This window comes from Monodelphis domestica, chromosome 3 (genome assembly GCF_027887165.1).
Source record: "Monodelphis domestica isolate mMonDom1 chromosome 3, mMonDom1.pri, whole genome shotgun sequence".
Taxonomy (NCBI): Eukaryota; Metazoa; Chordata; class Mammalia; order Didelphimorphia; family Didelphidae; genus Monodelphis; species Monodelphis domestica.
The window spans coordinates 96,183,614-96,202,029 of record NC_077229.1 but is presented as its reverse complement, the minus strand read 5'-3'; the positions used below and the strand labels follow the sequence as shown (position 1 = coordinate 96,202,029).

At 40.6% G+C, this 18,416-nt stretch overlaps 1 protein-coding gene across 1 annotated transcript; it reads left to right on the top strand.

Annotated features, from left to right (window-relative positions):
- Positions 1–11,476: 11,476 nt before the first annotated feature.
- Positions 11,477–13,378, top strand: LOC100009856 (V-type proton ATPase subunit d 1-like). The gene has a single exon (XM_056822687.1). It carries the CDS (start codon positions 11,527–11,529, stop codon positions 12,580–12,582), a length of 1,056 nt encoding a protein of 351 aa, XP_056678665.1. The 5' UTR covers positions 11,477–11,526; the 3' UTR covers positions 12,583–13,378.
- The last annotated feature ends 5,038 nt before the right edge of the window (positions 13,379–18,416 follow it).

Sequence of the window (18,416 nt, the reverse complement as noted above, 5' to 3'; positions counted from 1 at the left end):
AGCAATGAATTAATGTCCCTCTTTGCCACATACCCTCCAGCATTCATTACTTTCCTTTGCTATCACGTGAGCCAATCTGCTAGGTGTGAGGTGATACATCAGAGTTGTTTTGATTTGCATCTCTCTGATTATCAGAGATTTAGAACACTTTTTCATGTGCTTATTAATAGTTTTGATTTCTTTGACTGAAAATTGCCTATTCATGTCCCTTGCCCACTTATCAATTGGAGAATGGCTTGATTTTTTGTACAATTGGTTTAGCTCTTTATAAATTTGAGTAATTAGACCTTTGTCAGAGCTTTTTGTTATGAAGATTATTTCCCAATTTGTGTAACTGACTTTCTTAAGAAGTTTAGCTGCCCTTGAGAGAAGATATTTTAGAATAGCCATTTTGGAGAAGCTGGCTAGTGAATCTATAAGAAAAGAATAAGATAATTTCCTTGTTGTCAGTTATGGTACCAGTGTTCCAGAGGGCACAGGAAGAGACAGATAGATCTGAGGTAGGATATTGGGGCACTTCAGTTGAGATGGGTGGGAGTTAAGGAGTGAGCAATTAGACATCACTGGAGTTTGTTCATCAGTACTAAGTTTAGAATCACTGAGATGGGAAGTGTATCAGGGGGGTGGGAGGATGTAAGTAAGTCCAGGCAGAGGAGTAGTGGTTGGAAAGAAAACCACTGAAGATGTTAGAATATTCAAAGTCCTTCTTCATAGTTTCAGCTTCCAGACTGTGGAAATTTATTTAAGGGGCAGCAGTCCTGGGGCAAGTGGAGTGAGTGGAAGAGGGCAACTGAGGGGAATATGTATGGAAACATGGTGGATTGGAGGTATATTTGAAGCCAGATTTTCATTTTAGGGCTCTTTAAACCATTACCATATCTTGTTATATGTTTTTATTTTTTATTTTATTTAATTAATTTTGAATATTTTCCATGGTTACATGATTCATGTTCTTTCCCTCCCCTCCTCCCTCACCCCATAGCCAACATGCAATTCCACTAGGTTTTACATATATCATTGATCAAGACCTATTTCCATATTATTGATATTTGCACTAGGGTGATAATTTAGAGTCTATATTTGTTACATGTTGGTTTTTTTTAAACCCTTTCCTTCTGTCTTGGAATCAATACTCTATATTGATTCCAAGGCAGAAGAGTGGTAAGGGCTAGGCAATGGGGGTCAAGTGACTTGCCCAAAGTCACACAGCTAGGAAGTGTCTGAGGTCAGATTTGAACCTAGGACCTCCCATCTCTAGGCCTGGCTTTCAATCCACTAAACCACTCAGCTGCCCCCTTTGTTACAGGTTTTTAAGTATAACAATATTGATTTCTTCAATTTTGCTCTAAAATTTCCATGATTCTCTCTCCCTTAACCTTGGAAATATTCCAGACCCCCTGCAACCAACACTCATGGATGTCTATGTACACTGTATGTTAAGGTTCAAGCATGCTGCTTCCATTGTCCTTGCTAGAGGAAGCCACTTATAATTTTGTGCAAATCTTTTCCATTTTTCTTCTGTTTGTTGCCCCATTGTTGTCCTCAAATGCCTTTGGAGGGGTGACTTTGCTTAGTTGGTTTCTTGCCAAGCTTCTCTTAAACTCGCTTTGCCTATCACTGGTTCTCTCTGATTTATGAGATGATACTTCTAGTAAGCCTTGAACACCTTTATTTGTAAGATGTTTAACAAGTTTACATGCCAACCAAATGTTACCTTTGGCAACTCTCTCTGTTTAGCAAATAAGTCAGAGGTTTACTGACTGCTCTGTTTTCTCAGCTCTCTCAATCTCCTTGCAGCAACTAATTTACCTTTAAAGTGCTGCATAAAATTCTAATGGTGACGATGGCATTTCTGGGGTTCCAGATGTGCTTCCAGGGGGGCAGAATTGGCACTAATGAGGCCAGAAAAGAGAAAAGCAGCCAGATTTTGCTCAAGAAGTAATATAACCATAAGGGTATTGTGGGTGGTGGTGGATGACCAAGGTATCTAAAGCAGGGGAAAATTCTAAAGACATGGGAAATTTTTAAGACCATATTCACATAGGAATGATGAGAGAAAAGTAATAACTACTAGCTAGGGCCCTGGTTTCTCTTCTGCATGCAATCTTTAGGAGAGCCATCTAAATAGGAATGAAAGGCATCCTCCAGGAGGAAAGGAAGAAATAAGCTGGCTTTCATAAACCATACTCCATTGGGCTTTGTTTACCTTTTCACAACTGCCTCAGGTAAAGAACCTAAGGCACCACTGTGCTTTCCCCTTATTGTTTGCTGGTTATAAACAAGCATTTCATTTTTTGGTGGAGGAAAATGAATCTTGGCATCCCTTATAGAACAAAGTATCCTTCATCTATACATTAAAATCATCCAAGATTTCTTGAAAGGTATAAAAAGAAAAAAAAAGATTATCCCATCCCAAACACTGGTAGAAGAATAAAGAAAGCTAGAAAGATGTAGTTTTGCTCACAAAGGTGTAAGCCACTGTGATGGTGGAGATGTAGTGCAAAGTCCAGGTTGAAGAGATTCCCTGTGGTTTGGGAGATCTTCCTGATGCTCTTATTAATGGATGGCATTGTATTTATTGCAGCAACCCCTGGAAAACTGAAGAGCCTCTTGGAAGAGATCATTAGTCATTAACAGGAATTTGGTGATGGGTCAGGGATGTGGTTCAGTTGATACAGTGCCAGGCTGGGAGTTGAGAGGACCTGGGTTCAAATCTGTCTTCAGACACTTCCTAGCAGTATAACCATGGGTAAACCACTTAATCCCATTTGCCTTTAAATTACCCCCCAAATTTTTTTTTTAGTGAGGGAAAAAAGCAAATTTATTAAAGACCGAATGGATGGGGGCAACTAGGTGGCTCAGTGAATTGAGAGCAAGGCCTAGGTCCTGGATTCAAATCTGTCCTTAGATAATTCATAGCTATTTGACCCTGGACAAGTCACTTAACTCTCTTTCCCTAACCTTTACTGCTCTTCTACCCTGGAACCAATACATAGTATTGATTCTAAGATGGAAGGTAAGTTTTGTTTGTTTTTTAAGAGCAAATTGGAAAAATATTTTTAATCTAGGATTCACAATGAATTTCTGGTTTAAAGATATGAATTTTTTTAATCAGCAAAAATCTAACTTTTCATCCTCCCATTTCCAACTGCTTCTTTCCTCTTAAGAATGAAAGGAAAACAATACCCCATTAGATAGGGGGCAGCTGGGTAGCTCAGTGGATTGAGATCCAGTCTTAGAGATGGGAGGTCCTAGGTTCAAATCTGACCTCAGACACTTCCCAGCTGTGTGACCCTGGGCAAGTCACTTGACCCCCATTGCCTAGCCCTTACCATTCTTCTGCCTTGGAGCCAATACAGAGTATTGATTCCAAGACGGAAGGTAAGGGTTTAAAATATATATATATATGTATATATATATACATATATATATATACACACACACACATATATATATATTTAAAAAACCCATTATATACATGTGTAGTCAAGCAATACAAAATTTCATGTTATCCATGTTAAAAAAAAATCCATCTCATTCTGCCCTTTGAGTCCTTCACCTCTCTCTCAGGAGATGAATTAGTCATTAGCCCTTTGAAATTGTGGTGGATCATTACATAGGTAAGAGTTTCAAACTATTTCAAAATTGTTTGTCTTTACTATATTGTTGCCTTTGTATAAATTGTTCTCCTGATTCTGTTCATTTCACTCTGTACCCGTTCATATGAGTTTTCCAGACTTTCTCTGAAACCATTCCTTTCATCATTTCTTATAGAAAAATAGTATTCCATCACATTTACATAGCACAATTTGTTAATCTATTCCTCAATTTATGGGTTATCCCTCAGATCCCCATCCTTTGTCTCCTAAAGAGTTATAAATATTTTTTTTTACATCCTTAGAATTTGTTTTGTTTAATCTCACTTTGATAATTCCTCCTTCCCTGGGATTTTCCTTTTCAATGAAATGCATTTCTGGATCCACTTCTGTGTATTCTTTCCTTTAATCAGTTCAGATAAGAGTGAGGTTCACATGTTAGCTCCTCCTAATCCTCCTCGTTTGTATAGTTATCTACTTCAACACCTTCAGCTTGTCAACTGACCTTCAGTTGACCAAAGTGCCCTTGACCAGATCCCCCAAAACCGCTCCATTGAACAACTTGACATCCCTCCTTCAATAGAGGAAGTCCAAAAAGCCATTAAACAAATGAGTGCAGGCAAGGCACCTGGTAAAGATGGGATCCCAACCGAGGTGTACAAGGCCTTAAATGGAAAGGCGCTCCAGGCATTCCACATAGTGCTGACCAGCATATGGGAAGAGGAAGACATGCCCCCAGAACTCAGAGATGGCTCCATCGTAGCCCTATACAAGAACAAAGGCTCACGAGCAGCCTGTGACAACTACAGAGGCATCTCACTACTCTCCACTGCTGGAAAGATCCTCGCCCTTGCCCTCGCCTGTTGAGTGTTATACTCAACAGATTCCTGTCATCTATTTCAGACCAGAACCTGCCTGAATCACAATGTGGCTTCCGACCAGATCGCAGCACCATCAACATGGTCTTCACAGTGAGGCAAATGCAGGAAAAATGCCTTGAGCAGAACCTAAGTCTCTACATTGTCTTCATAGACCTGACAAAGGTGTTCGACACAGTGAACAGGGACGCATTGTGGGTGATCCTTAGCAAGCTCCGTTGCCCAGCAAAATTCGTTAAACTGATCCAGCTCTTCCATGTCAACATGACAGGGGAAGTCCTATCTGGTGGAGAGACTTCCGATCGCTTCAACATCTCCAATGGCGTGAAACAAGGCTGTGTCCTCGCTCTGGTACTATTCAACCTATACTTCACCCAAGTATTATGACATGCTGTGATGGATCTAAACCTGGGCGTCTACATCAAATACCGACTGGATGGCTCACTATTCGACCTTCGCCGCCTGACTGCAAAAACAAAGACAACAGAGAGACTCATCCTGGAAGCTCTCTTCGCGGATGACTGTGCTCTCATGGCCTACCAAGAAAATCATCTCCAAACCATTGTGGACAGGTTCTCTACAGCAACAAAACTGTTTGGCCTGACTATCAGCCTCAGCAAAACAGAGGTGCTGTTCCAACCTGCACCAGGGAGGCCAACTAACCAGCCGTGCATTACAACGTCAACACTTTCAATGTCAACCTGGGCAGCACCATCACCAATGATGGGTCCCTAGACCACGAGATTAATGCCAGGATCCAAAAGGCCAGCCAGTTACTCGGGCAGCTGGGCTGCAAAGTCCTCCAACAGAGCGGTGTAAACACTGTGACAAAGCTCAAAGTGTATAATGCAGTGGTCAAAGTGTATAACGCAGTGGTCCTCAGCTCGCTTCTGTACGGTTGTGAAACATGGACACTGTACCGGAAGCACATGAAACAGCTGAAGCAATTCCACCAACGCTCTCTCCGGTCAATCATGAGGATCCAATGGCAGGACCGAATCACCAATCAGGAAGTCCTCGACAGAGCCAACTCCACCAGCATCGAAGTAATGGTCCTCAAAACCCAGCTACGATGGTCTGGACATGACCGCTTGCCGCTGCGTGTGAACGCCGACACCAGGCCACAACCGCACCTCCCTTAACAACTGGCGTCCCATGCCCCATGTGCCACAAACTCTGTGCCTCAGCCTTTGGACTCCAAAGCCACATGAGGGTACATTGTAGATGAAACTGCACAAAGACAATTGTCATTCTCCGTCACTGAGAGACTACTACTATATAATAGAATTTTCCCTAAATTTCCTTCTTTTTTCTCCCCTGCCCTCATGGTAGTTCTATTCCTCTCTCTTTCCATTCTTCTCTTAAAATGTTCAAAAACCAACAACTACTCCCAGGCCTAGTCTATTTATATTCCTTCAATGACTCTGGATGACAGAATTCAGAAGGGACAAAGGTATCATCTCCTCATATTTGAATGTAAGCCGTTTATTCTTGCTTAACCTCTATCTTATTCATTCATGTTTACCTTTTAATGTTTCTTGTAACTCCTGTGTTTGGTTTTCAAAGATTCTATGAAGCTTTGTTTTTTTTCCCTTCTATCAGGAATGCTTAGAAGCCCTCTGATTCATTAAAGATCCTTCCCCACTTCCCCAGCATTATACTCAGTTTTTCTGAGTAAGTTATTCTTGCTTAAGGAAACTGCTAAATCATGTATGTTCTTGTCTTCAGCTCCTTTGTACTTGAACTCTTTCTGTCCTACTGCTCTCAAGTATTTATTTATTTATTTAGCCTGGAAATTCTGAATTTTGACTAGGGTATTCCTGAGAGTTTCCATTTTGGAATTTCTTGGCTTTTTTAAATGTCTACATAGCCCTCTAGTTCTGAGAGATCTGGTCAGTATATTCTTTTATGATTTTCTTCTTTTTTTAAAGTCTTACCTTCTGTCTTAGTATCAATTCTAAGATAAAAGAGAAGCAAGGGCTAGGCAATTGGGATTAAATGACTTGTCCAGGGATCATAGGTAGGAATATGATTTCTTGAAATATGACACTTAAGGTCTTTCCTTTTGGTCAAAGTTCAGATATTCTAATGTTTGTAAATTGTTTTTATTCAATGTTTTCTAGGTCAGTTATTTTTGCTATTAGATACCTTATGTCATTCTTTTTTTTAGTCATTTGATTTTTTAAGTATTTCTTGTTCTTTCATAGAGTCATTGGCTTCTTTTTTTGGTCCATCTGAATTATTGCTTGGGCAAAGTTTTGTACTTGTGCCAAACTGTTCATTTCCTTCCCAAATTTTTCTTCCATAACACACATTTCCTTTCTAATTTTATCCTCAAGAATATTTGTTTATGAATCTGGAGCACTAGATCTCCAATATATTGAAACTCCTTGGACAATGAAGTGTTTTTCATTTATTGTTTATACACAATTCATTCCTTGCAACCTATGTTGGAACAAGCCTGGAATTAAAGTCTGAAAAAAAAGTTAATAAAATTTTTACCTAGTAAAATATTATAATTTAAATAAATCATAAATTTACTATTGATGAAAACATTTTAGAACTTTTTCCCCTAAGACTTTGCTTGTAGATAGATATTTTAGAGCCATTCTCATCTTCGTTTGTGACTTGAGTGTTCCTGCCACCATAATAGCTCATTATGCTGGAATTATTTTTTTTTTAATTTACCCATTCTTCCAGTATACTTCCTGACTTTGGACTTGATCTTGGGGTGCTAGACTTGGGGTCCTGCTACAGCCTTCTTGGGATATTGTGTTGTGTATTCCAGGATTTCAGGGATAGTCTGGGGACCCTCAAGCTTTTGGTACTCTCAATTGGATGTGATCCAGGGCAAAATCTGATTGCTACCCCTGGTCTGATCTATGCAAGTTTCTGACTTCGGTTTGGTAGGCGCTTTACTATACACTGCTAGATTCCACCCTTCTCAATCAGCTGGAAAGTTCTTCTGACTCAGTGTGCAGTACTATATGTTACACCCTTTTGGCTAGAGATTCCTAACTTGGTAATCCTCTGCAAACTGGGCTAGATGCTGGAACTGAGACACTGCTCTACCCCATGTGGAGCCTGAGCCACACCATTGCTGCTGACTTCTGAACTTCTTCCTCTCTAGTTATACTGTCCAGGGCCTCTCAATTTAGGAACACCCCCTAGCATGGATCTCCCTTTTAGTCCCAGCCCCTTCCCCCTCATCCAGTGATTGGAACTAGATGAAAAAACTGCCAGTTGGCACATGTTCCTGTTACGGTGCCCTGGTATGAGTCTGGAACTGCTTCTTGCCCTGGTGCACAGCTCCTCCCTTGGTCTCCATCATCCTGGCCTGTCTGTCTTTCTCTGCTGACTTGGGCTGGACAAATAACTCATGATTTCTTCTGGATTTCCCCCATTTGGTGGGTTTTCTAGGTCTATTTGGAGATGTTTTGTAAAGGGAAGTTCAACTACACTGCTTCTTGCTATTCCATCATCTTGGCTCCACTCCCAAAACACAATGAATTTTATTTTTTCAAATTATTTTTATTTTTATAACAAATTTCCACCTAAGTTTTTCCAAAGTTATATGATCCAAATGGTCTCCTTCCCCACTCCCAGAGTTGGCAAGCAATTCAGTCTGGGTTATACATGTATTATCACACAAAATGTATTTCCACATTATTCATTTTTTAAGTGAATGATCTTATAAAACCAAAGTCCCAAAGGATATACCCAAATAAACAAGTGATAAAGCATCTATTTTCACCTGCATTTCTACTCCAGCAGTTTTTTCTCCGTAGGTAGATAGCATTCCTTTTCACAAGTCCCTCAGGATTGTTGTAGGTCCTTGTATTACTGTTAGTAGCAAAGCTTATCACATTTGATCATTCCAAAATATTGCAGTTATTATGTAGGATGTTCTCCTGGTTCTGCTCATTTCATTCTGCATCAGTTCACATAAGTGTTTCCAGCTTTTTCTGAAATCATCCTGTTCATCATCCTTATAGCACAATAGTATTCCATCACCATCATATACCACAATTTATTCAGCCATTCCCCAATTGAGGAACATCCCTTTAGTTTCCAATTCTTTGCTACCACATAAAAAGCAGCTATAAATATGTTTGTGCAAAGAGGTCCTTTCTAATTTTTTAAAAATCTCTTTGGGATACAGACCTAGTAGTGGTATTACTAGATCAAAGGGTATGCACTGTTTCATAGCCCTTTGGTCATAATTCCAAATTGCCCTCCAGAATGGTTGGATCAGCAAAACACAATTAATTATTTGAAAGAATAACTTTTAGAGTTTGGATACAACAGTACAAAAGTATAAAGAGTTGGACAAAGAATTGAACAAAAGAAAGGAGAGTAGGTTAAATTGACTTCAGGAAATGGCAAAAGCCCTTTAATAGCATTAAGCTTCCCATGAAAGTGAAGGCCCATCTTTTTAATATTAATGTTCTATTGGCATTGCTATCAGGCAACAAAACAAGAATATAAGGTCTCTGAAAAAAAGTATGTGTGGTGTGGTGTGAATGAGCTATAACACAAAACCAGTGTTGATCCTTGAAAAGTAGGACTAACTCATGTAAAAAAAAAAAAAGAATTGTATGCTAGCAAGAGAAGATGGTTTGGTAGTGTGACAAGGATCAGGGTTGACAAGTAGAAAGCTAGGATGCCCCAAAGCAGCTAGGTGACACAGTGGATAGAGTGCTAGGCCTGGAATCAGGAAGATATAAGTTCAAATCCAGTCTTAGAAACTAACTACATGACCTTGGGCAAATCACTGAAAGTCTGTTTTCTCAGTTTCCTTGACTGTAAAATGGGGATAAGAATAGTACTTACCTTCTGGGTTTTTGTGAGGATCAAATGAAATAGTAAAGCACATAACAGTGCTTGGTAAATAATAGGCACTATACAAATACTTATTTCTTTCCCTTCCTCTTCCCCCAGAAGATCTGGAAGCTTCTTGAGAATAGCATCAAGAGTATATGCTTGAAGATAACAAAGCGGTAGGAAAAAAAATATAGCAAACTCCTTCCCTCCCACCTCCACCCTCAAGCAGTTCTAGAAAATGCAACTTCTCATCAGGAAATCCAAGAAAAAAAATCAGTGTGTCATTTTTCCAGGCCAGGTCAGGAGAGGGAAGCACAGAGGTCTACAGACACTAGTCAGAGCATGCCTACATAAGGAGAGTCTGTGTTTTAGAATGGGAAGATGTCCTAAATCTAGCACAGAGGGGACTAAACTTCTGCAGGGTTCAGGAAAAGATGCAAAACTGGCATATATTTGCTTATAATCCAGTTCTGGATCTCAGGTCCAGGGTGGCCTGAGGAGGAGACCTACATATAAAGGAGTGGTCAATGGCTCTAGGATGTATACTGATTAAGAAGCAAGTTCAAGGAAGCTGTGTGGCTCAGGCCCTAGTCATGGACTGTGGTCTTAGTTCTTATTAACAGCCAGCCTGAAACCTATATAGCCACGTTGGGGAGCCTATGGCATATGTGCCAGAGAAGGTTGCTCTCCTCTCCTTTTCCATGAGTGCCTGAGGACATTTCTCACTTCACTTGCCCTTCTGCCCAGCAGCCCAATGGGAGCACTTCCTCCTTCCCCTCTCTGGGGGGCAAGGTGGGAGGCTCATATGCTGCATGAAGGTTGCAGTTTGGGCACTTGGTCTCTAAAAGGTTCACCATCACTGCTATATAGGAATAATAGGAATCCCAGAACAAAGAGGAGCCTACAGTTCTGTCACTCTTTACCAACAGAAATTTCTAACTGTATGACAGTGCCTGAGCTTAGCAGTCTACTAGAACTCAAAATGGGGCAAACCCATAAATGATGCTCAGATCCAACTCCAGGTCAGAAACTTTCAGGACCCAGACTAGAAAGGCAGGAATACAACTTTTCTGGGATCACAGAACTTTTGGGACACTGCTGGAGTTGTCACCGAGATTCTGGAATAATGCAACACTTGATACCTCAAGAAAACAATAGCAGAACTAGTCTATACATGCCCTTCATTGTGTAAAGACCAGCCCTAAAGTCCAAAAGCAAGAAGTAAGCCAGAAAAAATTGAGCAAATAAAAAAAAGAATCCTACTATAAAAAGCTATTATGGTGATAGGGAAGCTCAAGGCACAAATCCAGCATAAGAGAATGATTCCAATGCATTTCAAAGACTCAAAAAAAAAAAAAAAGATAGCTTAAGTTCAAATTTAAATAAAACTGTTTGAAGAAATAAAGCAAGATGTAGTAAGCCTTAAAGAATTTAAATTATATTTTATTTTATCAATTATCAAATGTTTCCTATTTCCTCAACTCTCCTCCTCTTTTCCACTGAACAAAAAGGAAAACAAAACACTTATAACAAATACGCATCATCAAGCAAAACAAATTCCCATATTGGCCATTTCCAAAAAATGTATGTTTCATTCTGCATCTTAAGTCTATTAACTCTCCAGCAGGAGGTGAGCAACAGGTTTCATCTTCTGTACTCTAGATCAGTGACAGGGAACCTATGGCACAGGTGCCAAAGATGGCACACAGAGCACTCTCTGTGGGTACTCAACTCCTCCCCCCCCCAATTTATTACTAGAAAGGGTTTAGCTGATCTCCTCCCCCTCTCCACCCTAACTGAGGACATTTTTTCACATTCCCCAACTCTCTGCCCTGCAGCCCAATGAGAGAGCATAGCCGGTAAGGTAAGCTGGGCAGCTCACAGGTGGCAGAGCTGGAGGGGAGCACAGCTAAACAATTTTGTTTTATTCTTGAAAACTCTTACCTTCTGTCTTAGAATCAATATCCATTAGGGGCAAAAGAACTGTAAAGGGCCAGGCAATCGGGGTTAAATGACTGGCCCAGGGTCACACAGCAAGGAAGTGTCAGAGGTTAGACATGCCAGGACTCTCTCTCCCCACCTAGTCACCTTAGCTATCCCAAAGCAAACACCTTAGAAGGATTTAAGAGCCCTGGGCAAGACAATGAGTCACCTGACTCAAGAGGGGCGGGGTCACGCGCATGCTCCGATTCTGATTGGATCCGCGGGGCCTGCAGCCACAAGTCAAGATGTTTTCGTTCTCGGAGCTCCACTTCAACGCAAACAACGGCTACTTGGAGGGGCTGGTCCGGGGCTTAAAGACGGGATTGTTAACCCACTTCGATTACACGAACCTGGTGCAGTGCGAGTCGCTGGAGGATCTGAAACTCCACCTTCAGACCACAGCCTACGGGAACTTCCTGGCGAATGAGGTCTCCCCACTCTCCGTGTCCATGATTGACGACAGAATGAGGGAGAAGTTGGTGTCAGAGTTCTTCTACCTGAGGAACCAGGCATTTGAACCGCTGAGCAAGTTCCTGGACTTCATCACCTACAGCTACATGATCGACAACGTCATCCTGCTGTTAACGGGCACCCTACACGAGCGCTCCATCTCCGAGCTCATGCCCAAGTGCCACCCTCTGGGCCACTTTGATCAGATAGAGGCCGTGAACATCGCTCAGACACAAGAAGAGCTGTACAACGCTATCTTGGTGGACTCTCCGCTCGCTATCTTCTTCCAGACCCACTTTTCTAAGGAGGAACTCCAGCAGCTGAACATCGAAATCCTCCGCAACACGATGTACAAATCCTACCTGGAATCTTTCTATCAATTCTGCACCCTGCTGGGGGGCATCACAGCTGAGGTCATGAATCCCATCTTGGAGTTTGAGGCGGACAGAAGGGCCTTCATCATCACCATCAACTCGTTTGGCACCGAACTCTCCAAGCAAGCCCGGGCCAATCTCTTCCCCAATTGTGGGCTGCTCTACCCGCAGGGTCAGGCCCTTCTGGCACAGGCCAATGAGTTCAAGGAGGTCAAAGCGGTGGCTGACTTCTACCCACAATATAAAGAGCTTTTTGAAGCAGTTAGCTCCAATGGTGGAGGTAAGACCTTGGAGGACCGATTCTTTGAGCATGAGGTGAACCTGAACAAACTGGCCTTTCTCAGACAGTTCCACTTTGGCATCTTCTACGCCTTCGTGAAGCTTAAGGAGCAGGAGTGCCGGAATGTTGTGTGGATTGCTGAGTGTATCGCCCAGAACCACCGGAACAAGATCAGAAATTACATTGACATCTTTTAGCCTCCCCCTGGGATTCCCAATTCCCAGACTCCATGGGGTCCTCTGCCTTGGGGCTCTGTGGATATGGGTCCTCACATGTCCATGGTACTGGGCCTACTGTTCTGGCCTATTCCATATATCCCTAATGTTGAAATAGAGCTCCCTCTTCCTTTCCCCAAATGGACTTGGTCCTCTGAAGCTATCTAGAGTGGTGGGGGACTAAAATCTGAGTATTGGCGCTGAGCCCCTACCCCAACAAATAGCCTCTGAAATATCTGTGTTGGTAAAACTCCAGCTCTAAGAGTTAAATACAGGGGGCCCACTGCCTCAATATTTACAGATGTTAAAGGCATCTTGGTCACACTTTGATAATCCTTCAGGAAAGCTAGTTTTATTGCCCCATATGTTACCTGGCTCTTGCCAGTCTCCTCCTTCTGGCTGCCCCAATGCCCTATCCCCAGTAGAAAAAGAATATCTGAGTTTTAGGGGCAGGGGAGTAACCCAGACAGTCTTCCCTCACCCTGACACATATAAGTGCACACATACACAACAGACTACACCTTCCCCCACCCCAAACCAGCACAAGCCAGGGCTCTGGCTCTGGCAACTAAGGGGCTTTGCCTCTCCCTACCACCCTCAGGCAGGATTTTGGGATAGAAGTCAGGGGACTGTGCAGATTCTCCTCCAAATCCTGAGATATCTTTATTCTCTCAAATACCTTGAGGTTTTTTGTTTTGGTTTGTTTCTCTTAACAATAAAGTTGCCCATTCTGTGAAATAAATAAATAACATAATTAAAAAAAAAAGACTTGGGAACTCTGATCAATATAGCAACCAACCATGATTCCAGAAGACTCATGATGAAACATGCTACCCACCTCCTGATAGAGAAGTGAAAGAATGTGGATTAAGACATTTTTCTCTACCTGGCCAGTGTAGGTTTTTGTTTGTTTGACTATCCATGTTTGGAACAGGGAATTTGTTATTTTTCACTTGGAAGGAGGGAGGAGGTGAGAGAGAAGACAGATTTTTGCTGATTGAAAAAAAATTATTTTTAAAATGTAAAAAAAGAGAGGATATGTTTGTTAATTAGGCAAAATGGATGACTGACAGGAGAGAGATTGCTCTGCTCCTACATACCTGTGATAAAACCCTGAAATTTGCACCAGATGAATAAGGATCAAGAAACCTAATGAGAAACTCCAGAGATTTCTTCTATCTCAGAACTGTATAAGAGGGTTAGCTAGAAACCTAAGGAGGAAAGAGGGCTACCAGTAAAGCCAGTGCAAGTGTTCATTAGCTGCCTAGGGTGACCAGAAGCAGGCCAGAGAAATGTGTAGTTTGAAGGGTTCTGGGTCTGTAGGCAACAGGGGCCGAGGGATTCCTCAAGAAAGTTCATGGAGATCAGGAGGCCCCTCAGTTAGGAACCTTGAAAGCCCTAGGGAGAAATGCAGCAAGAAACATGGGACTGCAGTACTCAGGTAGGGACATCCCAGACCCAGGGCCTCTGAAGTGCCCTAATGTTCTGTCCTGAGAAGCCACAGAGGATCCTACAAATCCATCACTGTGAACTTCAGAGATTCAGGAGAGCCTAATCCTGGGAGTGAAGGCAGGAGTCCAGAAGAACCAGAATGAACTCAAGAAGGGCTTACCTTATCACCAAGAAGCACAGAAGAATGGGAGTCATGTCCTGCCTCAATGCCCCATTTCAAGAGTTAAAGCTGGAGAGAGTAATAAAACACCAGCCAGTAAAACAAGAACAAAATTATAGCTCTAGAGATCTCCCAAAAGAGAAGTAGATACTCAAATGGAGAAAAAATTTCCATACAAATTCCACAAATAAGGGGCAACTCTGTAGTACTTCCCTATGTGACCCTGGACAAGTCACTTAACCTTAATTGCCTAGTCCTTGCTGATCTTTTGCCTTAGAATTGATTCAAAAAAGGTAAGCATTAAAAAAAAAAAAGAATTCCATGCCTGAATAGAAGAAATGAAATGAAATTAAAACTCTGGAGGGAAAGAAATGGAAGAATAAAGTTTTGAAGAGAAAATGTTAAATCTTAAGTAATAGATTCTAAAAACTTGCTCTTGCTGTAATTCAGTTATGTCTGACTCTTTGTGACCCAGTTTGGGATTTTTTGGGTAAAGATACTGAAAAGAGTTGCCAAGTCCTTCTCCAGCTCATTTTACAGATGAGGAAACTAAGGCAAACAGGGTTAAGTGACTTCCCCATGGTCACACAGCTAGTAAGTATCTGGGGCTGGATTTGAACTTAGGAAGATGTCTTCCTGATTTCAGGCCCAGTACTGTATCCACTGTGCCACCTCATTGCCCACTTTGAAAATTAGAATAGACCAAACAGAAATCAAGTATTTGAGAGAGCAAGAAATATTAGAAAAAAAAATATTGAAAAAAAATCTGACCTGGGAAACAGGACAAAGAAATACAATTTAAGAACTACTATATCTTCTGAAAAATATTTTGAAAAAACATTTTAGACTCTGTATTTTAATAAACCATAAATAAAAACCATCTAGATCAATTAGAACAAGAAGACAAAATGAAGATGGAATCTATCACCTCCTGAAAAGAACCACAAAAGAAAAAGCCCCAGGACAGTCAAAGCCAAGATCCAGAGTTTCCACATCAAAAAAAAAAAATTACTGTAAGCCTTCCGAAAGAAACAATTTAGTTATCAAGTAACTACAAATAACTTCTACTTTAAACAAGAAGAGATATTAGAATACCATATTCCAAAAGGCAATAGATACAGGCTTACAACTAAAAGTGATTTACTCTACAAAGCTAAGTATAATCCTGCAAGGGGGGAAAATCAACCTTTGAAGGCTTCCAAGAATTTCTGATGAAAAGACTAAAGCTGTGTTGTAATTCTGAATTGCAAACACAAGAATCAAGAGGAACATAGAAAGGTCAATTTATTTAAGCAATTGGAAGGAGCTCTGAGATGATGTACTGTTAACATTTAAAAAATGTTAATATTCTAATGAAAAAGAAGAAATGTATCCTCCTAGAACCACAATAACTTTGAAGAATATTGAGGGAATTCAGTAAGAAAGACAGAGAACCTGGTGGGGGATTGGTTCAGTTCTGATCATTTTAAAAAAGAGAAAGAAAAGAGAGTCAAAGGAATATACTAATGTAGAAAGGAAGAAGAGGGTGGAACTTGCTATTTCTCCTAAGTGGGGTGTGTGAGAAGAAGAGTATGCAACCATGGAAGAAGGGGTATAGGCAGATGAAGCTTACTCTTTTTTTTTTAAACCCTTATCTTCCATCTTGGAGTCAATACTGCGTATTGGCTCCAAGGCAGAAGAGTGGTAAGGGCTAGGCAATGGGGGTCAAGTGACTTGCCCAGGGTCACACAGCTAGGAAGTGGCTGAGATCAGATTTGAACCTAGGACCTCCTGTCTCTAGGCCTGGCTCTCAATCCACTGAGCTACCCAGCTGCCCCCTGAAGCTTACTCTTAACTGAAATGAGAGTTAAACACATATACGGTTTCATAGAAATCCATTAAGTTCAACAGGGAAACAAGTGTAGGATGGGATGTTTGTAGCATGATGAAAATTACAGACAATAAAATGAGGAGGGAATTTGTTGCAAACAAAATAAAATTCCCCAATTCTGAGGGGAGGAAATTAAAAAGGAGAAAGTAAAAGTAAAAACAAACAAACCTAGAGCCTAGGGGGTGTGGGTACCTCTTAATCCAGAATGATTGAACTGAAATTGTTCAGTTATGTGAATATATGAATATAGTTGGTTATTATTGTATTTTAAGAAATGGTAAAAGATGGTTTATGAAAGCCCTGGGTGACATGAATTAATGAAGCATGAAGTGAGAAGTGTCAGAAGAAAAATTTATACAAAGATAGTAACATTGTAAAGAAAAACCACTTTTAAAGACTTTAGAACTCTTATCAATGTAATGGCCAAACACGCCTCTAGAGGACCAGCAATGAAGCTAGTTATCTATTTTCAGATAGAAAGATGATGGGCAATAAGATGCAGAGATATACATTTTTTAATATTAACTTTGGGTGGATTTCCTTTTTCTTCCTATCCTTATTTGTTACCAGGACTTTTTTCTTTCTTTGTCTTTAATTTGAGTGTAGCATAGAAGGAGTTAGCAATAATGATGACAAAAAAAGAGTTGGCATATTTTTAAATGCACAGAAGAAAACAAGAAATTGGAAAGAAGCATAATGGCAGTTTTGAGAATAGCGAGTAGAATTTATTATATACTTAAAAAAGAGAGAGAATATGGCATGCATTCTCCAACATATAAATGGTCAAAGAATATGAAGTTTTCAGAAGAAATCAAAGCTATCAATAGTTTCAAAAAATGCTAAAAATCACTATTGATTAGAGAAAGGCAAAAACAACTCTGAAACATCACATCACACCTATCAAATTGGCTAACATGGTGAGAGCAGCTGGGTGGCTTAGTGGATTGAGAGTCAGACCCAGAGGCGGATGTCCTGGGTTCAAATGTGACCTCAGACACTTCCTAGTTATGTGACCTTGGGCAAGTTACTTAACCTCCATTGCCTAGCCCTTACCACTCTTCTGCCTTAGAACCAATACCCAATATTGATTCTAAGACAGAAGGTAAGGGTTTAAAAAAATTGGCTAACATGATGGAAAAGGAAAGTGACAAATTGGAGAAGGTATGGAAAAATAGGGACACTAAGGCACTATTGGTAGAGTTGTGAACTGGCCCAACCATTACAGGGAACAATTTGAAACTATGCCTGATGTGATTCTTTAGGTAAACCTGAGATTGCATCTCAAAACTCTAGTTGCCTCTTCTGCTTTGTGTTTCCTTCCCTGAGCACAAATGACTAAATAGTGATCTTGAGACGACATGTCAAACTTTGGCATCTCTATAGGACCCTTAAGATGTCTAAAGTCATTGAGGTGAATGGCAGCTGGACATAATTTCTAATCTTGAAGGATCAGATGACTACCTGGTCAGGAAGACAGGCCTGGCAAGCTTGCCCTGACACCAGAAGATAGGACTTTGAACATGCTGTTTGGACAGTAAAGCCTAAGTAAAACAGTCCAACAATGTTTTAAGCATCTACCTGCATGGAGCAGAAGAGTTATGAGTTATTTTTTCATGTTTTAATTATTTTTCAATATGTGTTTATAAATCTTTTATGTTTTGAGTACAGTGATCCCTCACCTATTGTGGGAGTTATATTCCAGAGACCCCTGTGATAGGTGAAAATCTGAGAAGTGGAGGTGCTATATTTGTTTTATTCTTTATATATATTTTAAGGCTTTATAAACCCTTCCCATTCTCCTATAAACCTTTTCCACATTCTTATTTTCCACTGAGCCAATCAGGTCCCAGGATACAGAACACAGTGCTGTGGTTGATCACCTTTCATTCCATCAGCCAATAGCATGCCATGTACAATCTCACGTTGGAAAACTTGGACAAGCACAAGAGGTAGTGGCATATTGCATTTCCATTATGCATAATATGGTATTCATCCATAAAATCCTGTGATATAGGGAAAATTCCATGATACAGAATTTATATATATGTTTAAAACCCCTGATACAGTGAAGCTACAATAAGTGAACCGCGATAAAGTGAGGGACAACTGTATTTCTTTTGTAATGGAGGAAGGATACCGGTATTGAATGTCTTATTAGATAAGATACTCTCTTTTGGGAAAACCCTAGACACAAGACAAACCTAAGATCTGTTTAAAAAATTTTCCTACTTCCCAGCTGTGGGACCCTGGGCAAGTCACTTAATCCCCATTGCCTAGCCCTTACCACTCTTCTGCTTTGGAACCAATACACAGTATTGATTCTAAGATGAAAGG

Coding starts and splice junctions, on each gene's coding strand:
- LOC100009856 (XM_056822687.1), top strand. CDS start 11,527: ATGTTTTCGTTCTCGGAGCTCCACTTCAACGCAAACAACGGCTACTTG.